General features: G+C 39.2%; 1 protein-coding gene across 1 annotated transcript in view; it reads left to right on the forward strand.

The window, feature by feature from the left end:
• The window catches only part of LOC134629330 (zeta-sarcoglycan), a 355,873-nt gene that overhangs the window by 276,222 nt on the left and 52,412 nt on the right, over positions 1–27,239 (forward strand). Inside the window, exons 5-6 of the mRNA XM_063476578.1 lie at positions 12,416–12,538; positions 14,803–14,875. Coding sequence (XP_063332648.1) covers positions 12,416–12,538; positions 14,803–14,875 — 196 coding nt within the window. The remainder of the gene's footprint in view (positions 1–12,415; positions 12,539–14,802; positions 14,876–27,239) is intronic.

Genomic DNA, 27,239 nt, shown 5'->3' on the forward strand with positions numbered 1-27,239 from the left:
TTGTTTCCGTTTTACTGATACTCAAGTATACGTGACATGCAGTGCGTAACACATGGATAATAATAATAATCCACAACAGTGTCATGTGTGTCTTAGGACTTTTTTGGCAAATCGTAGCTCATATGTCCAAGCATAACTTCACTTCAACTGCAGTTGTCACTCATAGCAGCAAAACTGTCAGATAAAAGTAAGGTCAACTTTCATTCTGTATATTATGGGAATAAAAAGTAGCTATATACTAGCATTTTGAAGTGTCATTCACTGAAAGAGAAAATGTTGATAAAGCCTGTTCAATGTGATTCACAGCTGAAGAGCAGTAACATTGAAGCTGATAGGACTTAAATGACAAAAAATGGCAACAAAGACACTATGAAGGTGCTAGAGTATGGTTCATCAAGTGATCGCTAGTGTACAAAATGGGTCCCAGAGAGAAGCATGACAAGTACCAGCATTTATAAATGACTTTAATGCAACAAGTACTTTAGTAGTGCAAGATGTTTTTCAGTAACTCAGTAAGATGCAGTAATATTGAAGATATTCTTTTCAAAAGCTTTTATTTGTTATTGCTATCATTAAAAAGTTAAAGTCTATGCTTTTAGTTAACAGATGGCAAGAAGTGATGAGTAGAAACACATTTTCTTGGTGGGAGCAATGTAGTTTCACCTGCAAGTATGGAGCTAAATGCACCCTATCACTTAATCAGTATGAAACAATCAATCAACCAGTCCTTCCTACATCCCGTTCAAAAACAAAGAAACTTGATTTGGCTCAAGATTTGACTAAATATTTTAAGACATGGATCGTGTGTTGCTTAATGCAGAATGCAAAATTACCCCCATAGGAGCATTTCCCTTCGCAATACTCACAAAAGGACCCACTGGGCTTTTGAATATTCATTAAATTTGACATTCCAGACAGGAGGGGAGCTGACAAGCATATCAGCCTGACTCACTCAACAGAATGCTCATCTTAATCCACTGATAAGTTGTACCATATCTGAATAACTAATTAGAACAGTTAATGAGTGAAATTCTGTCAAACTTATTTACCTGACATACAGTGTAGCCGGAAACTATTCACAACGCTTCACTTGTTCCACATTTTATCATGTTACAGCCTGATTCCAAAATGGATGAAATTCATTTTTCACCTCAAAATTCTGCACACAATACCCCATAATAAAAAAGTGCTTAAGGTTCTTGCAAATGTATAAAAAAATGTATATTTTTAATACATTAAAAGATTAATAAGTATTCACAGTCAGTTTTCGCTCTTTGTTAAAGCACCTTTGGCAGGAATTACAGCTTAAAGTCTTTTTGAGTCTGATGCTACAAGCTTTGCATAGCTGTTTTTCCCATTCTTCGTTGCAGAACATATCAAGCTCCATCAGGTTGGATAGGGAACGCTGATACACAGCCATTTTCAGATGTTTCCAGAGTTGTTCAATCAGGTTTAAGTCTGGGCTTCTGCTGGGCCACTCAAGGGCATTCACAGAGTCTCCTCAAAGAAACTCTTTTGTTATTTTTGCTCTGTGCTCAGGGTCATTGTCCTGTTGGAAGACAAACCTTCACCCCAGTCTGAGGACCAGAGTACTCGGGAACAGGCTATCGTCAGTGTTCTCTCTGTATATTGCTGCGTTCATCTTTCCCTCGACCCTGACTAGTCTCCTAGTTCCTGCTGTTGAAAAGCATCCTCACAGCATGATGCTGCCACCACCATTCTGCACGCTAGGAAATTATAATGGCCAGGTGATAAGCTGTCCCTGGTTTCATCCAGACATAACACTTGGCATTCAGGCCAAAGAGTCCAGTCTTTAATCAGATCAGAGAATTTTATTCATGGTTTGAGAGTTTTTCAGGTGTCGAATTCTAGGTGGGCTCTCATATGCCTTTTACTGAGGACTGGGTTCTGTCTGGCCACTGATTGATGAGGCCTGATTGCTGGAGTGCTGCAGAAATGGTTCTCCTCTCTCCACAGAGCAAGCGCTGGAGGTCTGTCAGAGTAACCAATAACCATTGGGTACTTGGTCACCTCTCTGACTATGGGACTCCAGTTCTAGGATGAGTCCTAGTGGCTCCAAACTGTTTCCGTTTACTGACCACTAGGTCTTTCTGACCTTGAATGCTGTAGACATTTTTCTGGATCCTGCCTTCAAGTCAGGGGACAGGGCTGCGTACAGGGCGGCCAGGGCAGACCTGAGCAGAGGGATCAGGAAAGCTAAGGCTGCCTATAGAAGGAGGATTGAAGATCACTTTGCTGACAACGACCCCAGAAAAATGTGGCAGGGGATCAATCACATTACCAACTACAGAAGCAATAACCAGGCGACAGCTAGGACTGATGCCTCGCTGGCTGAGGATCTAAATCGTTTCTTCGCCCGCTTTGAGACGACCAGGCCCTCAGCTGTCACACCACTTCCACCCGCCCCCAGCACCGGCACACTAACACTTAGGGAACATCAAGTGAGGTGTGTTCTAAGGTCAGTGAATCCCAGGAAGGCGGCAGGTCCTGATGGAATACATGGAAAGGTTCTCAGAGCATGTGCTGACGAACTGACCGGAGTCTTCACTAAAATCTTCAACCTTTCCTTGTCATTAAACACCGTCCCGCCCTGCCTCAAAACCTCCACCATCATCCCCATCGCCAAGAAGACAGCTGTGGACAGCCCAAATGACTACAGGCCTGTTGCACTTACGCCTGTAGTGATGAAGTGCTTTGAGAGACTGACCTGTCAGCACATCAGAGCCAGTCTGCCTCCCACTTTGGACCCCCACCAATTTGCCTACAGGACTAATCGATCCACCGAGGACGCTATCACCGTAGCGCTCCACACTGCGCTGAGTCACCTTGAGCACAGAGGAAGCTATGTAAGAATGCTCTTTCTGGACTTCAGCTCAGCATTCAATCATATCATCCCGGAGATCCTGGTCCAGAAACTGTCTCACCTGGGACTCTCCACCCCCATCTGCCTCTGGATCAAGGACTTCCTGACAAACAGACCTCAGTCTGTCAGACTCGGCCCCCACCTGTCCAGCACCATCACACTCAGCACCGGGTCTCCACAAGGATGTGTTCTGAGTCCCCTCCTGTTTACGCTCTACACATCCGACTGCTCCCCTACCCATCTCTCAAACACCATCATAAAGTTTGCGGATGACACCACTGTGGTTGGACTCATCTCAAGGGGGGATGAGTCAGACTACAGAGATGAGGTCAACAGACTGACTGAGTGGTGTTCAGTTAACAACCTCCAACTGAACACCACAAAAACTAAAGAACTCATCTTGGACTTTAGGCAGGGCAGAGCAGACCCGGCCCCACTGTACATTCACGGGAGCTGTGTGGAGAGGGTACACTCCATGAGGTTTCTGGGCGTGCAGATTTCTGATGATCTCTCCTGGTCTGCAAATACCACGGCGGTGGTAAAAAAGGCCCAGCAGCGTCTCCACTTTCTGAGAGTGCTCAGGAGGAACAACCTGGAGGAGAGGCTGCTGGTGACATTCTACAGAGCCACCATAGAGAGCATCCTAACGTACAGCATAACAACATGGTATGCAGGGTGCTCAGCTGCAGACAGGAAAGCACTGCAGAGGGTCATCAACACAGCCCAGAAGATCACTGGCTGCTCTCTGCCCAGCCTGGAGGTCATTGCAAACTCTCGATACCTCAGCAGAGCTGGCAATATCATCAAGGACCTTTCTCACCCCAGCAATCAACTGTTTGAACTATTACCGTCAGGCAGACGGTACAGGTCACATAAAACCAGAACAAACAGATTCAGGGATAGCTTCTTTCCCAGAGCTATCACCATTGCAAATAAGCACAAAAACAATTGAACCTGCTTAGCCATACCATATTGTCACTGCCATTATATTATGCTATTATTATTATGCTGCTATTCATACTGTCATACTGTCATTATATTAATGCTGCTATCCTGTAAATATCATACTTACTTTTGTTTGAGTACTTATGTTTGTTTTATTGTACCTTTTATATCTTACTATTTTTTTATTATATTTATTATTGCATTTTGCACCAAGGGAGTGGCACTCCAATTTCGTTGTACCCTGTACAATGACAATAAAGGCTATTCTATTCTATTCTATTCTCACAATATGTGCCTCACTACGGTCCTATATTAGAGTTCTACAGACAATTCCTCGGACTTCATGACTTGATTTGTGCTCTGACATGCCCATAGTTGACACATGTCAACTATGTGACCTTGTGACCAAATCATGTCGAATCACGTCTGTGAAGGTTCTCAGTCATCCAGGTCATCGTAGTCAAAGGAGTTTGCAAAGAAAAGCGTCTGGACTTCTTTAAGTTGCTTGAAGACGTTTCACCTCTCATCCGAGAAGCTTCTTCAGTTCTAAGGTCAAATGGCCGAGAGTCCCAGATTTAAACCAAGTGGGAGTGTCCCCCCAAAGAGGGACAAAGGACCCCCTGGTGATCCTCTAATCACATGAGCCAAGGTGTGAAAGCGGGTGTGGGACCTAATCAGCCAGGGTTTCGGGTGTGCTCATTGTGAAACCTGGCCCCACCTTGTCATGTGAATTCCTGAGGTCAGATGGCCCAGGATGTGAGTGGGCATTAAGGCGTCTGGGGAGGGAACTCAAAACTGGATTATAGATGGCAGACAGTTGGTGTCGTAAACCACCGCCTCTGTTCAAAGATGGTCGCTCACAGTGGACATAGATGGCCTCTTTCACTCCTCTTTCAAACCATCTGTCCTCTCTGTCCAAAATGTGAACATTGGCATCCTCAAAAGAGTGTCCTTTATCCTTAAGATGCAGATGGACTGCTGAGTCTTGTCCTGTGGAGCTGGCTCTTCTATGTTGTGCCATGCGCTTGTGAAGTGGCTGTTTGGTCTCTCCAATGTAGAGATCTGGGCATTCCTCGCTGCACTGTACAGCATACACCACGTTGTTAAGTCTGTGTTTTGGAGTTTTGTCTTTCGGGTGAACCAGTTTCTGTCTGAGTGTGTTGCTGGGTCTGAAGTACACTGGGATGTCGTGCTTGGAGAAAACTCTCCTGAGTTTCTCTGATACACCGGCTACATAGGGGATGACAACGTTGTTGCGTCTGTCTTTCTTATCCTCCCTCGCTGGTGTCTGATCTTCTTTTTTTTGTGCCTCTTTGCAGACTTTATGAACGCCCAATTAGGATAACCGCATGTTTTGAGTGCTTCCTTTACGTGTGTGTGTTCCTTCTTTTTTCCCTCAGGCTTAGAGGGAACATGTTCTGCCCGGTGGTGTAGGGTCCTGATTACTCCAAGTTTGTGTTCCAGCGGGTGATGGGAGTCAAAAAGGAGGTACTGGTCCGTGTGTGTGGGCTTCCGGTAAACTTCAACGTTTACCATGGTGTAACAATAATGTATGTAATGTGTAATGTAATGTATATATTATTATTATTATTATTATTACTTCAAATACAACGAAGGCTTCTACAGACAAAAACATGGCTGTGCCATGGGCTCCCCCGTGTCACCTATTGTAGCCAACCTTTACATGGAGGAAGTAGAAAGGAAGGCTCTTGGCTCTTTCAAAGGAAGAGTACCCAGCCACTGGTACAGATATGTAGATGACACCTGGGTCAAAATCAAGACACAAGAAGTGGAATCCTTCACTACGCACATTAACGCCGTGGATAAAAACATCAAGTTCACCAGGGAAGACACAAAGGATAACTGTTTGCCTGTGCACGTTGAAGAGAATGGCAACCTCAACGTTGAAGTTTACCGGAAGCCCACACACACGGACCAGTACCTCCTTTTTGACTCCCATCACCCGCTGGAACACAAACTTGGAGTAATCAGGACCCTACACCACCGGGCAGAACATGTTCCCTCTAAGCCTGAGGGAAAAAAGAAGGAACACACACACGTAAAGGAAGCACTCAAAACATGCGGTTATCCTAATTGGGCGTTCATAAAGTCTGCAAAGAGGCACAAAAAAAAGAAGATCAGACACCAGCGAGGGAGGATAAGAAAGACAGACGCAACAACGTTGTCATCCCCTATGTAGCCGGTGTATCAGAGAAACTCAGGAGAGTTTTCTCCAAGCACATGACATCCCAGTGTACTTCAGACCCAGCAACACACTCAGACAGAAACTGGTTCACCCGAAAGACAAAACTCCAAAACACAGACTTAACAACGTGGTGTATGCTGTACAGTGCAACGAGGAATGCCCAGACCTCTACATTGGAGAGACCAAACAGCCACTTCACAAGCGCATGGCACAACATAGAAGAGCCAGCTCCACAGGACAAGACTCAGCAGTCCATCTGCATCTTAAGGATAAAGGACACTCTTTTGAGGATGCCAATGTTCACATTTTGGACAGAGAGGACAGATGGTTTGAAAGAGGAGTGAAAGAGGCCATCTATGTCCACTGTGAGCGACCATCTTTGAACAGAGGCGGTGGTTTACGACACCAACTGTCTGCCATCTATAATCCAGTTTTGAGTTCCCTCCCCAGACGCCTTAATGCCCACTCACATCCTGGGCCATCTGACCTCAGGAATTCACATGACAAGGTGGGGCCAGGTTTCACAATGAGCACACCCGAAACCCTGGCTGATTAGGTCCCACACCCGCTTTCACACCTTGGCTCATGTGATTAGAGGATCACCAGGGGGTCCTTTGTCCCTCTTTGGGGGGACACTCCCACTTGGTTTAAATCTGGGACTCTCGGCCATTTGACCCTTAGAACTGAAGAAGCTTCTTGGATGAGAGGTGAAACGTCTTCAAGCAACTTAAAGAAGTCCAGACGCTTTTCTTTGCAAACTCCTTTGACCATGTCGAATCACGTTAAATTAATTTTCCTCAGGTGGACTCCAATCAAGTTGTGGAAACAGCATGCATTTGAGCTCAGTTTTGAGTGTCATGGCAACAGCTACTCATCTATGTGTTATGCTTTTGTTTTTCAATTTTAATAATTTTGCAAGAATTTCAAGCAAACCTTTTTCACTTTGTTAGGTTGTAACATGACAAAATGTGATAAAGGAAAACACTGTGAATGCTTTTCATATACATTTCTATTCATTGCTATAGATAGAAGAATAATTTGACATGTTCTTTGGTGTCTACAACTAAACTTCTGTGTCACATGTAATAGATATAGCGGTGGTTTTTATTTTTTGTTTGTTTTTCTTTATTTCCTTGTTTGTGTCACTCTATTATTTGGATGCCTGTTAATAAATAATTAGATATGCACATAGACATTTAATGGTTGAATTTCAATTAAATAAAGGAGGTGTGTGGGAGGTAAAACAATAATGCCCTTGTCTTGTACCTTATGTTACTGGACAAATCTTTCTGGGCCAAGTAGTATGGCCTCAGTTTTAGTAGATCTTCCCGCTAATGCCTGAAAATGCCTGAAATTCCTCTAACCTTTTAGTCTAGCCTGTGTAGCTGTAGAACAGGACCTGCCTGAAGATCCTAGGCTGTGCTCCAATTCGTAAAAGGTGAAAAGTGATATAGCCATTAGCTAGAACCAGCCAGGCATTGAAAGTGAGCAGAGAAATATCAAAACCAAAGCCCACATTTAAGCAGTAAAAAGACATTTGAGTATGAGTTATATAACTTTGTCTCATATAACCTTATTTTTACTCACAGAATCTTGACCTTAGGAAAACTGTAGAGATTTAACCATTGTCACCTTTCTCTATAAAGCCATAGGACAAAAACAATCTAATTTTAGATGGATTTCTTGGCTAAAAATGTCATTGGTATTTACATAGTCACAAAGTCAAATCAGTATGGCCTGGACTGTAGGAAGAAAGCTGCTTATCTGACTCAAGTGATTCTACATCGTGAATAATATCAGTGAAGGACTGTAAAGTAAAGAAAGATGTGGAGGAAGGATGGTATGATGAAAAAGTACATTAAAAGGCATTTTAATTAAACATTCATCTTGACCTGCTTGGGAAAATTAACCATGCATGCAGTGTTTGCTTGGCTATGCCATACTCTTCTTTGTACCTATGCCTCGGTCCTTTTACAGTTTCTTCTTGCGCCATATCACTTCATTGCTAGAAGCTCTAATTTAAAGGCTTGAATTAAAAATCCAGGAGAGCAAATCCATATAACTTTATTATGGCCTCAATGCTATTATGTGCAGTAGTAAAAAAGTTACACAGGCACCTTTTTAATGTGCCCCATTCATTAATAGCTGAATACAAATTGGGAACTCAAAATTTTACCACGTGGAACATTTATTAAACTTATTTTATTTTTTTTAAACACAAATCGGGACTTCAAAGACAGAACACTGAACTGACAGTTATAGTGAAAAAAAAAATGGAAATATCTATGTGACAATAAGAATGAACTATAGTGCAGCGGAGTCATATTCCTGGTAGGTAGTGGGGATTTGAATCAAATGGCATTTGCATGCTCAAAATCTCCCATAGGTGTTCAGTTGGGTTAAGAGATGTTGACTGCAAAGGTCATAGCATATGATTCACATCAGTTTCAGACTTAAACCATCTAGTAGCCTCTGGCGCCTTATGGATTTTTTTTTATGTCTGTGGGAGTAGGTTGACCAAAATCATAACAACATAAATAATAGAATAACAGAACTATCTTAATTATCCCCTTGCTCGGGTACAATGTTTTTGAATCATCTTTTTGGCTGCTAAATACCAATATTCTCTATTTTCTCTTAATTTTTTTAGTTCTTGCTATTATTTGTTATTCCTTCCTGTCTCCTATTTGCTGCTGTATAGGTAACACACAGCAGTCTGTGGCGTAATCATTCACCATGCCTCTTAACATTAATGTCTTTTCACAAGTCAGATATGACTCAGGAGCACACTCATCACACACGTGCTGCTGCTTTTTTCCCCATTATTTCATCTGTAGCACCTCTTTTCATCAGTGAGGTATTCTTAAAGCATTATTATTGCTGAAGGATCCTGCTGAGGGAGGCACTTGTGACAACAGAGGAGATCCTGTCAGGAAGTGATTATTTAAATCAGTGCATCAATTAATATGTCTGCCTAACGAGGAGTCGTGCTGTTATTGGTGACAGCAGAATTACTTTAGCGTTATCAGTGGGAGAGACATTTGCAGGAGCAAATTAATTGTTCAAATGCACTTCATTTACACCGATTTAACATTTTCTAACTGGGGATCACTAACAAGATGAACAAAAAAATATCAGCTAGTTATAAAAGTACTCCCTAGGTTGTTTGTAACTAAATATTTCTTCACTTGATAATTCTGTTTGTTACCCAAAGGCTTAGAGACATGTTTGAAAAAACAAGCACAACATGAAAGGAACCTAAAATAACACCATTGGGTAATACCCTTGCAGGTTAATGCAAAAAGCTCATGTCATTTCAAAGTGTTTAGAAATTATTAGAAATGAAGGAGATGCATACCGTGCTTTTTTATGCTTTTTATGCTTTATGCTAGTCCTAACAGCCACTAACAATGCATTTTAAAAGTGACTACATTTCTTTCATTTCACAGTCTAGTGTTATCGACTATCACATCTATTAAAGCCATAATCACTACATTTTGCAGCAGAAAAAAGTTACCCTGAACACACAATACATCTGCCATATTATTTAGCTACACCACATCACTTTTCATTTGCATAAAATACATCAACTCAGGAGAGGTGTTTCTGCAAGCTATAGCTGCCAATCTCTGTCAGTCCTCTAAGCGATCATTTGAATTGAATAACCTCTGGTAACTTTGTCTCATCATGTTGTTGCCTCAGAGCTTTAAGTTGACTATACATATTTTTTTCCTTTTCTTAATAGTTTTGAAGTGAGCATTAATGTCATTGGGTGCATTTATTGTTTCACTTAAACACAACTCTTCCGGCAAACTCTGCAATCCTGTCATCTCAACACTGTCTGAAAATGTTTCATACTTTGATGCAGTCATATGAAATCTTGAATCGTATCTTATACAGCAGTTTATCACAACCACAGTTTTCATGCAAAGTCTATGCAGCCAATTTCCTGAATTTCCTCTTCCATGCAAACTGCCTTTTAAAGATCTTGAATGAAACTGTAACACTGGCTATTTGTCAATTGCTGTTTTCACCTGTAAATAGACTTTATGTAACCTCAATTATACCTCGATATTGTCTTTGCTGGTGCCACTGCACTACTAAAGTCTGTGAGGAGCATCAGCAGGTTCCTTTTATTTCCTTTTCACTAAGTTTGGCCAAGTTCTCACCATCACTAAACTTTCCCATCTCCTGCAATTTCAGAATCCTTTATTCACCCCTACTGAGAAGACAAGAAGAGCAATTTCTGTGAATAAAACACAAATCTCTGGAAATATGCTGACCTGCGCCCATACTGGAAATCTGCACTACAAGATGTATTATAGAGCAAGAGCTGAAGAGCCAAAGAGAACTAGCTAGATGCCTGAGACAGCAAGTAGCACAGCACATCTCCAATTTAAACTAGCTTCATTTTCTATTCATCTTTCCGTCTCAAACATAAACCCTCCTTTTTCTTCCTTTGATTCCTCTCTCAGCATACGTCTCCCACCTCTAACTGTCAACTTCCCTTCTATCTGCGATGTCTTTGCATATATTTGTAACACACTCATACACACCTCACTTTAGCGTGAGCTTTTGACAACACAAATCTCAATTGCTTTTTCACACAGTCACTGGAGGAGTGAGAGAGTTTAAGGAGATAGAGCTGGACAGGATAAAGGCAGTCAGAATGAGACGAGAAATAGAGTTTAATCCCAGATTGATAGGTGCTAATAAAGTTTGATTAAGACTGACAAGGCACTCTGTCTTTCTAATTGACACAAAATAGCCGGGCAGCCTAGACAGTGAAGAAAAGGGATAGAATGAAATGGAGAGAGACCTCTTTATAGATTTAGCAAGAATGGAAAGCCATCCAAACACAGGCCAAATCACAAAATCACCTGAATAATTACCTAGCAATTAATTGTCAACGTTTTACATTTCTATTAAAAAGCCACTACTTAATCAACTTTTTAAGTAGCTTTTATTTATTTATGCTGTTGTTTCCTCATTATTAGGAACACTGTCTTTTTTTTTAATTGTGAAATGTTACCACTAAGGTCTAAGATTAGAAATCATCTTTATCTGGGCAGCATAGTATATGCAGCCCACCTTACATCAAGTCAGCACATTGATGAGTAAATGCTTTTAAATGATTCAAAGTCTATATAAATGGAAACATGCATGCCACTTCACAGCTGGGTCCTAAAAGGATAAATAAGAGTGGAGAATATGTGCATCTATACAGAAAATCTTGCATGGGGACACACATTTTGGACACTGATGAAATAGGAGAGGTAGTTATTAAGACAGTAAACTGAAACTAGACTGAGCAAAGAGTCACATGTATGTCTCGACTCACATTTCATATAACTTCTATATCGAATGTGAAGAGAAATAAGAAGTGTTTAACTTTAGTCCTGATTTTAGCTTTAAGTTAGTTTTTGTGCATGAAATTAGTGAAATGAATCTGACTATGCTCTCAGGTGAATAGTGTCGTCATTATTTTGGTACGCTGTACAGTCTTAGACACTGTTAGTGTCTCAGTAAACTACAGAGGGGAGTAAAGTGTTTACAGATTTGAAATGTCACTTCATGGAAATCCTTTCCAAGCCAACCCATGGATTGGGCTGGCAGAGCACTTCAGCCTTGAGAAAACCAAACTCTGCTTTAACACCATGGCACCTGAAGAAGAAAGCGGCAAACACACAGGGAAACAGAAAAAAAGGAATGAGAGGTCACTCTTCAATGACTCACTTGAAACTTTAATGCATAACATACCTACAGTGAAATGGGACACACCAGAGTTTTCTTCTTGTGAGTCTCACAGCACATGTTCACTGTTCCGATCCCCTACCCACACAAACACACACACACACACACACAGATGTGCTTAATCAAGGTGGAGGTGAGCTAGTAATACAGGTCTCTGCTGTTAAAACATAGCAGCCTGGATTGGATTAGGCTGTACTCACACTAGTCACGGTTTTCGTTGCACCGTTCCCAAGCATAATGTCCTCCTACCCACTACCCACTAGCCTGCACTGACATTGCATTTAACATTCCAAGCCTGCTGCAGTTTGTCTTATTTTCGCTCCCCAGATTTCACTCCACTGGGTTTTCACCGCCGCTCCTTTCCCAATGTGAAAAGAGCATTGAAATCCTTTCTCTCTTATGCACAAGAAGACCTCTAACCAAGATGTGGCTATTCATATTGTAGAAAAGTGCTGTTGCTATTCGCAAGACAAAACTTGGAGATTTTCTGGTTTAAAGCTCAAATCACTTTGGCTGCTCAAGCTAAACTAACGGTTCTATTAGGTGCTTTAGATATATGCAGAACGATACCAGATGCTAAGGTTTATGTGCTTTTATGATACATTCTGTTTTTCCCACTGTCTCAGGTTCAGAAATGGTGGAGGCTCAGTGTCAGAGGTTTGAGGTGAGGAATGCTGATGGAGAGAGAGTTCTGTTCTCTGCAGATGAAGAAGAGATCACCATCGGTACTGAGAAACTCAAAGTCACAGGTAGGGTTACACAAAAGCATAAAACAGACATTGACATCACTGCACCTTCTCCCCACCTTCTATAACATACTAAATGTAAAGTGTACAATTTGAAAGACTCCCATACATGTTGCTGAATTCTTAAGGGACTTATTTCTTTTATTTTTTTTCATGCTTATCTTCAGTAGTGGACAGTGAATTCAAACTTATTCATGTTGAGTAACAAGGTTACAGGAATATACACACATACAGACACAGAATAAGCAGTTAAACAGAGTGCTGTTGATGAGTACAGCCAAACAAGTTACGGGTCAGCAAGCAGAGAAGCTTTAGCAGAGTTGAGAAAGAGGCCAGTACAATACAGTAAAAAATAAAAATTATAATTAAAATAATGACACGGACAGAAGGGGAAAAGAGGCAGATGGATGAGAAATATGTGACATGGGATGTAAGCATCACTGGGGGGAAAGTAGTTAGCTCAAAGTGAAAAATGGAAAAAGTGAGAGGGGAAAATGCTCTCACTCTGCATCATCTATTTGTCTTTCTCTCATTTATTCATTTGTGTTCTCTCAATCATTGGAAGTGAGAAAATCAAATGGAAGCCGACAGAAGATTATGAGTCCGCTCGTGTCTGTTCACCTGTACACTTAAAATTTGTATGTAATACAACATGTATATTGCTACGAAACCACAAATTCAAACAAACTATTCACACCTTAGCACACGTACACACACTAACCTGGGTAATTTGTTCATTAGAGGCACTCTGAAGGAATAAGGGTGCAGAAGAACAAGGGGAGGGTGAGGAGATCGAGGTCTATAGGTCACTGTTGCTGTCATTTGCTGTTTGAAGGAGGTGAGCGAAAAGAGCGTAGATAGCGAAAAGAATACAAATATGGGCACATCATTTATTCAGCTCAGGCACTGAGGTCTGCCGGGTTATGCTGTGCTACTGTTTAAATTTTAGATTTATAGATTGATGTATTTTTTTAATGAAGATAGATCATATTTCCACATATCGCTGCTCTTTGCAGTAGCAAGGTGTAAATAGATAATGAATCAGCCAATGCAAGCCAATACCATGGCAGCAAGTTTGGAGTGATACCGAGCTTATCCTCAGTTGACGCGTGTGAAACTGTAAACCCAGTATGAAAAGTTGATTTCAGTTTATCCGCTTTAAAAATACTTCAAGGATTGTTGTGTTCAAGAACAAGTGTCATCAAACAAGCTCATAACGTTTTCATGAGAGCAGAACAATAGTAGAAAAGAAAGAAAGAAAAGAAAAGAAAAGTAGCAATAATATGGAAAAGTAATATCAGCCAGAAGCTGTGGGATGGTTGACCAAGTTATAAACATCATAGAGGGAGACAGTCAAACAGGAGAACACAAAGCAAGGTTTGCCCTTATCTGCCATTTTACCTGTTGTTTCATTTACTTGGCAGTTCATAGGCATAGTTCAGTGTTCCCTGGAATGAACCACAGAAAGTGAGATTTAACTGAAAAATACAACAGTACACAATAACTTCCAAGTTTAGCTCCTGTGAGGGTTCAGTTGCAGCTTTTTGGAGATGCAGGTTCTCATCCTACCTACGGGACCTCCTTGAATCTTCTAGAATTAAACTTGGCATATGCTGCTTCAGTATCAAACAGCTCAGACTATGCAGTTTCTTATCTGTGTGCCTGCCAATGGGAAAGATAGCCTCATGCAGTATTAAATTCGCAGCGGTGCTGATATTCCAACATGCTGTCTGTGGTCTCAGCAAGAGCCAAAAATGAGCATCTGTTCACAGCTGCAAAGGTGGCTACTGGACACGGGGGGTTAAACATTGCATTATATCAGAGCCAGACTTTTCTTACAAGGAAAAAGCATGCACATCAATTGCATACTTGAATGTTTTTTGCATCAGGAAATTTTGTTTTTGGAGGAAAGTAATGCCATATAGTTATTATTGTCATTAACATGCAGTAACAGAAAAATACTAAAAACAGAGAAAAAAGATGGTTGAGATATAATTAAATACTTTAAATTGCTTTGTTAATAAGAGAGAAATATAGTTAATATGGTTAAAATGTTTTAAACATTAAATCAGCTCTGATTTTCAGCACAAAGAACACATACTTCTTAACAGTGACAACCTAGTGGTACCTTGTTTTTGAAGGAAATTGTGTTTCTGACACAGAATATCTCAGCACCCTGGCATGCATTTGAAATGTATGCTAAGTTTATAACTCAAGAGTTCAGTGGTTGCTTTCCTTTTTGTAATTCGTTCTCATTCTCTCGGCAGGAAATGAAGGAGTAGTGTTCAGTCATTCTGTAGAGACGTCACATGTAAGAGCAGAACCTTCCCAGGACTTAAAGTAAGTAGTCTAAATAATTTTGTGACCATGGATTTGTATGGGTGTGTGTGTCAGACAAGGAGACTGGTACATTGGTCCACTTAACAAGTTTCCCTTGTTAATATTTTAGTTGTGCTTTATTATTCATGAAGTCTATGTTCTTGTGAATAATTTCTAAGATAGTAACACCACAAATAACAATTTAGTGAAAATGTGCTTTTAAGTAAAAACTTAAGTGGGTGTTTTAGGTAGTCAGTCCTGTTGTACAGCATGCACATGATTTTAAGTAGTATACAGCAGAATGATGTATGCTGTTGACTGATAGTTTGTCAGGGCTTACGGAGGAAACAAAGGCCCTTTGGGAGCCAGTAAACAAGGCAGTGAATGGACTGTTTCTCTGAAACAAGCACTGAACACATGTAGCGCAGGGTATATCAGCAGGGTTTATTATTGCATAGAATTTCAAAAGATGATACTGATGGTTATGATGATGATGGAGATGATGAAATTTGAATCTAAATGAAAAAAGGTTTTGTTAACCTTAACTGAATGATTATATTAATATGTAAATACCTTTCAAAATGTTATTTTATTTTGACTTGTTGGGACTTTTATCCCCCCAACTCGTTCTTCTCATCTCCCTGCTAAATAGTCAATTTTAGTTTGTATAAGCTGGAACCACAAAACCAAACAACAAAACAAACAAATCAAACCAAAATGAAACAGGCTATAGGGTTTGTTGTCTTTATAACAAGTATATATAACAAGGGTCACTTGCAAGTCATGAAGTAAATTGTTTCTTGTTCAGCTTTTAAATTTCACTCAATTACAGTTTTACTGCAATTAAGGTAAAGTGTCAATGGTGCTCGATCCGTAATTAGGTACAGTATATTGCTATTGAACTACTTTGGCAAATACTTAGAGTATTATTATATGCTGAAGAGTTTTCACTTAAAACAATTCTGTTTTGGTTTTGTGACAGTAGAGTGACCGTTACACCATTTCGTGTGTTACATGAAATGGTGTAACAGAGATAGACAGTAAATTAAAGCAAAGAAACAAGGTACATTTTTGAACATTGGACCGTAGTTTTGCTCCTAGCATGATGCACAGATTTTACTATGGTCAATTACACAGCAGAAGATAGGTGACGTTAGTCCAATTCAATGCTGCTTCTGATAATAACTGGGTTGGATTCAAGAACATGATTCAAAATTCAAATTAGTAAAAGAAAAAACAAACTTTACGTGTGAGACAATGAAAGACAAACTAAACACAGTGCTCAGACAGAAGCGAAATCCGGATCACAGCCGAGGTAGAAAAGAAAAAGAAAACAACACAATGCCAGACAGCAATTGCACTTCACACAAAGACACAATCTGGCAAGTGAGAGATGGTAAGCGGGGGTGATGCTGCAAGGACTAATCAGTGAAGTACATGGAGTTGAGTGGAGGGAAGGGCAGGTCAGATGACTGGTGGAAAAGACAGACAGCTGGGAGTGGCAAGGTCTGAAATGACAAGAGAGCTAGGTCACTGGAGGACACAAAGCACACTGAATGATTGACTAACTGAATGGAAGGAAAACTAAAATGGTGTCAAGCTTGAGTGTTGGTCACTTTGCCACTGCATTCGTTTGGGCCACACCAGCTAACTGTGTACTTCTGTGCATATCTTTTTCTCATACACCCTCTGAAGTGAGTTTCGGGTATTTTTAAGGGGCATGCTGCATTTTTTTATTACTAGTGTCTTAGCCTCATTTGGGAATTGTCAGACAGGATTAGGCTGAAGGGGCTTTTTGCCAGAGAGGAAAACACAAACCGAGGGAGAAGGTGAAAAAGATGGAGTCAGGGAGGACTGATGTAGACTGAGGAACAGATAAGGCATGGTGGAAACAAAGATGCTCTGAATGCTCTATACAACAGAAAGGATTAGAGATTGTGGATGAGATATAATTGACTGGACAGATGATGTTGGAAGGAAAAACACTGAGATTAGACATTAAATAGGATAGATAGTGGGTGAAGATGGCCGAGTAGGGGTGATGAAGAGGACAGTCAAAAGATACAAAAAGAGCAATAAAGAGGACAGAAGAGGCTAGAAGGGGAAAGAAATAAAGAAATGCAGGAGGTGAGGATGGAAGTCAGGCTGTAGAAGAATATATAAACTCAAATTGGCTCTGACACAGAGACTAAGTTGTGGCAACAGCAGATAATAGGATACAGCAAAATATGCAAGCTTTTAGTGAGTGCAAAATAATGACCTTTCTTTTACATTAAAAGTATAAAGACGTTAGAAATACTGAATCACAAGAATCAGACTAAGAGACCAACTTTTAACTGAAAAAATACCTGACTGGAATGTTTTAAATGGCTTAAAGAATAAGTAGGGATTATTACAACAGCAAATTGGAAAAGGGCTATTGTCCCATTCTTTTCTGATATAGGATTCTAGCTGCTCAACAGTCCTGTGTATTCTTTTTTGTATTTTTCTTTTCATAATGCACCATTTTTTTTATGGTGAAAGAGCTGGACTGTTGACAGGCTAGGTCAACCACCTGTTGGTAATGCAGTGCAGCCTTGAAACTTGCCCATACAGATTTCTTTAGATTCTGTCTGTCTTTTGAAGAAATTATGCACCATAGGTGATGAAATATTCAAAGTCTTTGTAATTTTACATTGAGGAACATTATTCTTGAATTGTTCCAATTTGTTGATGCATTTTGTTGCAGATTGATGAATCTCTGCCCATCTTCAAGTCTGAGAAACTTTGCTTCTCTAAGATGCTCTTTTTATATCCAATCATGACCGGCTGTTTCTTTTCAGTACCATTAAGTTTTCCATATTTTTTTGTTTCCCTATCCCAACTTTTTTGAAACATGTTATTGCCAACAGATCGTTCAAAATGAAGTAATATATTTCATGAAAATGTCTCAGTTTAAACAGTTGATGTTTTTTCTGTCTTCTGTTGTAAATAAACCATTTTATGCAGTTAGCAAATTATTACATTATTACATTTTATTTTATTTTGCCTTTGGCACAGCTTCATAACTTTTTGGAATTGGAATTGGGTTTGTATTTTGAAGAATATATATATCACCATAAATGAATGGATAACTCTTTTTCACATATTTTTTCTTCTTTTTTTTTTAAACTGATTGATTGATTTTTTCTTTCTTTCTTTCTTAGGAGAATTTCAAGCAAAAAATCTTTAAGGAGTAAAGAAAGTTAATGTTCTAGAAAAAAAGTAAAGTTTTGAAACAAAGACAGCGATATTAAAGGACTGTGGGATAGATATACATTTGGTTATTAAAGAATAGTTGGATGAAAAGCAAATGTAATACATGAAATAGGGTCCCATATAGTCTCAGGGATCAAAAGAGAGCAGAGGAGATAGAGGAGTGCTGGAGAAAGGTAGATTAAAAGGAGTTAGCTTAGCTGAAGTAAACTGAGAAGTAATATAGGGACGTTTGGAGGTTAGGTGAGGATAGAAAGGTGCTGAGAAAAGGAGGCGTGAGAGCACTGGGTCAATGCAGACAAATAAGACGATGAAGTCTGTGATGAAGGTGAAGGAAAAAGAAAGTAAGCTTAGCATGCCAGTATATGATATTAAAATATCAGCACAAAAAATGTATTTGGGCTGTTTTAACAGACCGTATCTAATTAGCATGATAGACGTGACAAAATGAGAACAAATGACCACTTTTAAGAAACACTTAATGTATTAGTGTTGCTTGAGTGACCTTGTCATCATCAGTGTCACCTTAGTACAGTACAATATCAATATGCTGATACTAAAAATAGTTAACACATACATTTAACTCTGTATGCAAACACAGCACAATGGCATTACTCACATACGGTAACACATATACACTTAACAAATATTAGCACAGCATTGAAAGCACAAAATAAAAGGCAACCCACACGTTAAAGTGTCAAATTTTTATACACACATATATAACACGTACATATGGCATGCATGACGTGAAACCATTTATCACCCTTCACACAGCAGTGCAGCCATATGAAAGCATAGACTACCCATTGCATCTACTGAAGGGTTAATGGAAGTCAAAGAAAAATAACACTGAAAAAGGGTGATTACATGCTTCAAATAATACCCCTCCCCCAGTCCCTCCGTCCCATCATTAGCTGTCAAATGGTAGGGAAAGAAATAAATTGCTGGAGCACAGAGGTGTATTCAATATAAGCCGATCTTTTAGATTACTGGTGGATATCAACACAGAAAGAGTCTCTATTCCCAACTCTTTTTTAAACAAATGTTTTTTTTTAAATCATATTTTGTCCAATTCTTCACATCCTAAATATGACCCCCACCCCACCACTCCCACCCCTTCTTGTTATGAAAGGAGAGTGTTATGCAGTGAAGGTAAATGGGACATGTAATGAGTGGACTGAAGTCCATTTAAAGCTAATGATCTATCTTAGCGTTTAACAGCAGTACAGGGAGAGAAGTAAAGAGGGAAACCTTAAAAAAATGTGGTACACACTCTACATGATTAAGTGCAGGTCAAAAAACCCCTGTCAATAAAAGGAGTGTATCTGCAACTATTTGGTATATAACCTCTGCAAATTAATATTTTACGGACACACGTAGTTTTCTGTGAGTAACTTCGCTCCTTTGGACAGAATGACAGGACAGCAGAAACAAAAATAGGTTAAAGGCTGGACGAAACACATAGCATCAAGTTGGAACATTCAGTGTGTGAAAAGGCTATTGACAGTTTAAAGAACTGCTCAGTTATATAATTAACATTCTACATCTTGAAAAAGGAAAAAGTTTAGCCATTGCATTTGCAACCCATTACTGAGCCACACTAGAGGTAACTGTTAGTAGACTTGACGTTATGGAAAGTGCCATCACAGTGACCACAGCAGAATGCAGTTAAGATTTCTGTCTGTGTTGTTTGCTTCAGGAGGCTTTCAGTGGATAGCAGATGTGACTGCAGCTAGAGAGACATCATACAAGAGCAGGAACTGGGTTATGCTAGTGGTACAGAAACAAAATGCTCAGAAGTCTGCCTGCCAGAGAACATTCAAGGAAAGCTATGCCGTGTGTTTTCAAAGCCTCTAGTGTGTTCACCACTCTAAGCCATGTTCAAACTCTTTTGCTTTTTTCAAACTGCTTTTCCACTTTAAAGTGTATGCGGCCGCAAGGCAAACGGAAAACAGTTGCTTTAAAAAAAAAGTGCTGTGCCTGGCATCTTTTTAAGCAGCTCAGTTCAACATCTTATAAAAGCATTCATGACAGTGATTGACTAAATACCATGAAAAAGGAAGTTGGGATTGACAATTTGTATGCAGCTGACAACAACAACAAAAACTGAAAATGGAGAAAGTAGCTGTAGAAAAAAACTGGTGAATGTTTTGGGTTGTGTTTTTTTTTCTGACGGGAGCACATTCACTGTAATGTGGGAATTTCTAAATGTTTAAGAGTTGTAGCTGGTACAGTTTACTGATAGAAGCAACGAGTCACTGTGATAAGAAAACTGCTTTTCATTATCAGCACAGCATGTTGCTGAGGCAGCGCTTTACCTATGAGAACCACAACAATACACGCACATCCTTAGATAGATGAGAGCATTTGCCACAACAAAACAAGGATGGCTATGTAAAATGGCTGAACTGTAGAACGATTGTTGACAATAATTCTTTTTCCTTTTCCTTTCACCAGTCAAATATTTTATATTTCAATGAGTCAGTATCTGTAATCAGATGATCACGTGTATCAGTACTCATATTAGAAGACTCTTTATATTACCAGCGTTTTGCAAATGTCACTGTGTTGGAGGTATTTATGTTAAATGTAGGATGGTGCACACTAAAAACACTTCTCAGTAACAGTTGCATTCACCATGGAAAATGCATAGTTTTTCAAATTTTGCTATTTTGCTATTTTGCCTTTTTATGTCTGTTAGCCTTGACCAAAGGATTCATGTTTTCAGCAAGTCTGAGTGACTTCATTCACAAGGTATGGTCACTAGTTTTTGTTAGTGGGATATCTCTGCAACACTTATTAGGAGGAAATGGTCTTATATCAGGAGTAAATGTCCACTGACACTCAAGTAAGAAAAGATGTGAAATTGCAGGGAACGATTTAAAGAAATGTTTTCACATAAAAAGACCAGGTACAGGTCAAGTTCAGATAAAGTCTAAATCACTGTGGTTGTAGTGGTCAACACTTCATTGTATACGGTGCTATTGTTTTCTTTATATTACTGTATGGTCTTGACCTATAAAGTAACTTGAGGCAACTGTTGTGATTTGGTGCCATATAAATAAAACTGAATAGAATTGAAATTGTCTGACTGAGCAAGGCTTTTATCAAACCAAACACCCGTCAAGATCAAACCTATTTCTTTGTACTTTACCTTTCACATGGTACTTCTCTATTTTGTCATGCTCCTTTCTGGTTTTGTTGTTGTCCACTGGGATTGTCACATCTATCACAACTGAAGTGTTATGCTCCTTGTCAACCATCACTATCTCTGGTTGGGTGACCAGCAGCTACTTGTGTGTCTGGAGATTAAAGTCCCACAGGACATTGGCCAAAGGTGGTTCAGAGGTGACTCTGACTGGGATTTGGGGACTTTGAAACCACAGATGTATCTATTCTATCCCAGCCACCTAGCTGTGCCTCTCAGTGTATACTGTCCCAGTTTGCAGCTTATATCCTGGTATATGCTGGATAGTCTCCGGGGCACTTTTGCACAAACTGCAACTTGGGTTCCTTTGGCTTTGGAAGACTCTGGCCTCTAGTGGTTAGGGCCTGTTCATATGCTGCCTTGATCAAAGCCTCTGTGCTGTCCTTTCAGCTATCCTTAGGCACTCTAGATGACTGAGTACCTGCTGTTAGCAGCCCACCTATTGGTGCTTTTCGTCATTCATGGCATCTTTTTCAGCCATTAGGCATGGATCATTTTAGGTCCCGGTGTTGTCCAGCTCTTCTAGTAAAACTGGACCAGTCTACATGCTACCCAGGGAGATGTACTGGTGCCCGGTTCATTCTCAGCCAATGGTCGAGTGGTTTTTGCATCCTTGTCCTTGTGCGTTTGCTGTAGACGGTCACTCCAAACCTTCCTGTCTGATTTTTGTTGGACCATTTATAGTCCATCACATAAAAATGATCAGATGTCTCACTTCATGCGCCCCAGGTGCTACTGTTAAAGATGTAAACACCTCTGTCCCTCAGCTGCTTCATCAACATTCCCCAGTCCCCACTGTTGTGGTGCATAATGGCCAAAATTCAATAAAGGTCAGTTTTATTGATATAGCATCAAATCACAACAGCAGTCGCCTTAAGGTACTATATACTGTAAAGACCCTACAATAATAAAGAGAAAACCCCAACAATCAGACGAACCCATATGAACAAGCACTTGATGACAGTGGGAAAGAAAATCTCAGTTTTATCAGGGACAGGGCAAAAAAAGACATACAGTGAAAAAGTTGAATAAGGGAGAAATGCTCAGTGCATCATGGGAGGACTATTGCAGCACAACTAAAGGACATTCTGGAAATACCACACCAGTTTTCCACAATTAACAACAAACCAGTAAGCAATCCGTAAATACTTCCTTTTGTACACATTAAACAAAAGAGTCATTTCTTATTAATGACACCCTCATTAGTAATAAACTGGCTTTTATCCTTCTAATGGAAACCTGGCTTGATTATACAGGTACCACAGACCTGATTGACACGCCGCCTATTAATTATATACCTAAAACAGTTGTAAGTCTGTGTCATTTCGCAATTATCTGAATTTGAATAATTTAGGTTTAATAATTAATTACTTCTATCTCCTGCTGTATTAATCCTTATTATATATTAGAGTTTAGTAAAATCATTTGATTTTAAACATGTGACTGAGGCCGCGAGAGTTGAGGCTCGGGTGTGAAATTGATGGTTTTCAGGGTTTTTATTGGTTTTTAGCGTTATTTTTTAAAAATATTTTTTTATCGTTAACTCAGTTTCCCTGGGTCTTTTCCCGTGTGTTATGAATAAATCTTCTTTTTTTGATTACCGGTGCTGGTTTTATTTTGTTGTATTTATCCGCGACACCTTAAAGGCCGGTCCGTGAAAATATTGTCGGACATAAACTGGTTCGTGGCGAAAAAAAGGTTGGGGACCACTGTTCTAAATGTTGCCATCTCTGATCATCATTGGATAATTTCAGAAGTATCTTATTCATTTGTGAAAATAAATACCAGCCAATTTATCAACAAGCATGTCATCAAGGCAAGTATAGTTTAAGTGTGATCTAGCTATGGCTGACACATTGCAGTGCACATTGCTAGTACTATCACCATATGATGAAATAATGAATACTTTTTCTTATGCCATTTCTCAAATTATCCATCCTATTGCTCCCATGAGAGCTTACTTCCTTATTAAGGCTGTCAGGTCAGTTTAAAGACATCCAATTAGTAATATCCGTGAAGCAGTCAGTGAGGTAGAAAAGGCTGTCCAGGTTGTTAGGCTTAACAGAAATGTATAGTTGCATATCATCAGCATAACACTGTTAGAAACACCACTGAAGATGTTAAGTGGATGATCCACTGAAAACACATATTAATAAAAAATAACTAATCCAAGGATTAATCGTTTGGTTACTCCACACAGTGGATGAAAACATATAAATTTTAATGTCAGGTAATAAGTTAATTGAAAACCACTTGAGATCAGTTAAATTATCTCTCTGTTAGAATGCCTTGATGGATGATGTCAAAGACCACAGGCAAGTCAAGTGGAACTAAAACAGAATAGTAATTTTTATCTGAGACCATAACAGTCTCATTAGTAGTTTTTTAGTAATGCCATTTTGGTGCTGTGATTTTGACTGAAACCATGTTCAGTTTGTCAGATATATTTTATCGCTTAACCAGTAATGATTCAAAAGAGAATACTAAATAAATAAATAAATACACCAACAAACAATGTACCAAAAAAGTTGAAGGAATCTCATGCAGGAAAAACATCATGCAGATTCTAGCTGACATCAGGTTACTGCAGGTCTCCAGTATCATCTAGTTGGCTCCACAGCAGAGGGAAGCAAGGTCCTGCTGTCAATATTCTCTGTTTCTATACACCTTTCATCCTCTTATCCCTCCCTCTGAGCCACCTTCTCCTCTGCCCAAGTCCTGGGGTCATAAGGGAGCTCTCTAGGGAGAGTTAGCACTAACTCAGACAAGGGCATTGGAAAGGGATTTGTGCACAGTGCTCCTTCTTCCTAGTCATTGCTTTATTTGGATGCATCTATCTATCCTTCCATCCAAGAAAGTCAAGAAGACTGCAGTGGAACTCAGTGCCCCGTCAGGCTAAGGGGTATGGGAAAGGATTTTATTTAGAATTGATTATTTAGAAAAGATAAGATAGACAGCAGTTTAAAAAGTGCACTTTGGCAGCAAGTTTCTCAGACACAAAACAGAATTACATTTTCTAAAAGAAAAACAGCCAAAAGACAGTGCACTATACTAACAATAGATATGTCAAAGAATTTTAAAGTTCTTGCAAAACAAGGGTTTTTCATGCTCCTTCACTAGTAGCATGTTTTAGTTGCAAAAATAAAAATATACATTTTTTTCTTTGAACTAAAACTAATCTGTGCAAGTACTATCCTTAAACTCCAGACTGAGGGAAAACATCGTGGCAGTTTAAATCCACACTGAAAACAGGTTTTCATTAATCCAGAGTTTACATTCACATTTACATACATTACATTTCAGGAGCAGGATTACAGGATTTTAGTGACAAGTAAATAGAATCACTAGAATCACAAACCATAAGACTAAAACGTAGTCATTAATGTCACTGCACTGAAGTTGTAAATGGGACAGTTCCTAGGAATGGACTCATTAAGCTTATAAGATTGTCCAGTAAGATGTCAACAAAAACAAAGTCAGGGTGAAAGGGCAACTAACAGTTATCATCAGGATGGAGACACAGCAACACCTATCACAGACAGACCTTGGAGACTTCTTATATCTGATAGCTTCTATATCTTGGAATATAACATAGTTAAATTTACCCACACAATAAGCGGTATAGGGCATTAGTAGTTTTTTGATTATGGTGCATTTTGTCATTAAATATTTGAATCATCTGTATTTGGAATCTGATAGTTGCCACATACACAAAGAGAACTTCTGAAAGCACAATAAATGAAGTTACTTAACTAAGATCAGTTTTTCTGGTATGCTTGAAAATACACACTTTCATCAAGGAAGCCATTGTATTTTATGTTAAAATACTTACTCCCCCCATATAACTATTTATTATGAATATTTGAAGCTGGAGAAAAAGAAATTGGTTCTTCACATTTTTCTCCCTCAGCTACACAACTAATAGATCACAGAAAAAACATGTTTCATGTTTCACACAAGTTTCTCAACAACTAAAGTTGAGTTTGTGATCAGAATGTATCCTTAGTTCTGTAACATTCTTCTTTTTATTAAAAAAAAAAAGATTATTTCTACTTTAGTGGCCAAAGATCAGTTGTTCATGACAAGAAAGGTATACATTTGAATCTGTATAGATTGTAAACACATTATCCTTAATACTTAGACGTCACAAAGTCAGAGGTTTAACAAATTAGCCAAATTATCTTTAACCTACACATTAGAGAAGCACACTTTGCATTGCTCTTTTATTCCAAGTAACAATCTTGAAAAACCTGCAACACATTCTGTGTTGAACCACCCTGTCTTCCAGTGCAAATTCTCACAGCAGAGTTTTGACCACGTTTTCCAGGAAGCAGCCAGATTGAGAAGCATGGTGTGGAATGGCAAAGTACACAACCTAATTAGCTCAGTTTTTTGTTTTATTAACATTGAGGTTTGTGTCAAAGCCATTGGAAATCACTGAAATTTCAGATGAGCCACATTCTCTTTGCACTTTTCTTTGCAGTTCTCTTTAAAGAATAGCAGAAAGAAAGGTTAATGAAAAGTTTGACAGAAGAAGAAGAAAAACGTTTTGTTTGTACTCAATCCATTTTTGTCTTTAAGTTTTCAATCATGACCACAACAAGCAGTGCTGTCTTCAGAGCAATTTAAAGAACAATATTTGACTTCTGCAACTCTGATGCTGATTGTATATAATAATAATTTTTCATAAAAAATGATTAGAATTCTGCTTATGAAGTGAACTGAATTGTCGACTTGTGTTGCGGCCTCCTGTCAGTTCGAGTAGCATTAGCATTAGTAGTCAATATACCCCAAGCCTTTCTCTCAAACACTAGAGTTTTCAGTAATCACGTAAACCAAAACCAATTTTGAGCTCCTTAAAGAAAACGCTCTTACAATCTGCTGTCGTGTGACTGAATTTTGGATGCATCGATCACTTTCTTTTCCTTGGTACAACAAGGACAATCAGCCCTGCCCTCCTTTGATCCATCTCTTATTGAGTACACACAGGGAAATCACTGAGAACAAAAAGAGAGAGGGAAGGCAAGCCAATTGTCAAGCAAGGATGATTATGGGAACAATCCATAACATATCCGAATTTCTGTTTGTTGTGTTGGTTATACTGCTATGTTGTGTAAACTGAAGCAGTAATTATTTCTTTCACATCAGTAAATAAAGAAAAAGTTGCCCAATGACTGCAGAAAACAGTCAGATGTTATAATGATATGGCTAGGGGCAATGCACTACATTTGTTTTTACTAGGTCCACTCTAGGACTCCTGCTTTTAGAATTTTAACTTTTAACTCACATTTTATTCACTTCTAGGTTTTCAGCAGCTATTTAGGCAGAGGTTGGAAGTAACAAAGTACAATTTCAGTTACCTACTTACTTTTTTTCTTTTTCTGTCAAGTACGTTTGACTTCGTTATTGTACTTAAGAACAATTTTTACAAATCTGTACTTTACTTAAGTAGTTTTTTTGAGAACTTTTTACTTTTGCTTCCTATCTGTACTTTCTACTCCTTACATTTTCAAAATAGACTTGTTACTTTTGGTTTAACGCATAAGGTGTTATTTCGTCACCTCGAGCCTCCAAAAAGACCTGATGTGTGCCAAAGTCAGGCATTAAAAGTGGGACGGTGTTTGGTCTTTTGAGGGGGGTTCCACAACACCAGAATGACTGCAGGTGTCTGTAAGTTGCAGTTGCATTACTTCGGCATCTAACTAGTCCTACAGAAGAGGAGCGAACATAAAGGAAATGATTTTCGTATTTCAAATGCAGCTCAAAAAACATCTGCAAACACAAAAACTGTAGTTAGTAGTTTGTCACACAGTGTGTTGCTAGCTAAAGGTCCAGCTGCTGTTTTTCACAGGAAGAGAAAAGAAAGACAAAGAGCTAAAGAAACAGCTAACTTCACTTAGAGTTGGAGAAAGATAAGAAAGACAGGACACAAGAGGAAGA

The sequence above is a fragment of the Pelmatolapia mariae genome, linkage group LG6, assembly GCF_036321145.2.
Source record: "Pelmatolapia mariae isolate MD_Pm_ZW linkage group LG6, Pm_UMD_F_2, whole genome shotgun sequence".
Classification (NCBI taxonomy): domain Eukaryota; kingdom Metazoa; phylum Chordata; class Actinopteri; order Cichliformes; family Cichlidae; genus Pelmatolapia; species Pelmatolapia mariae.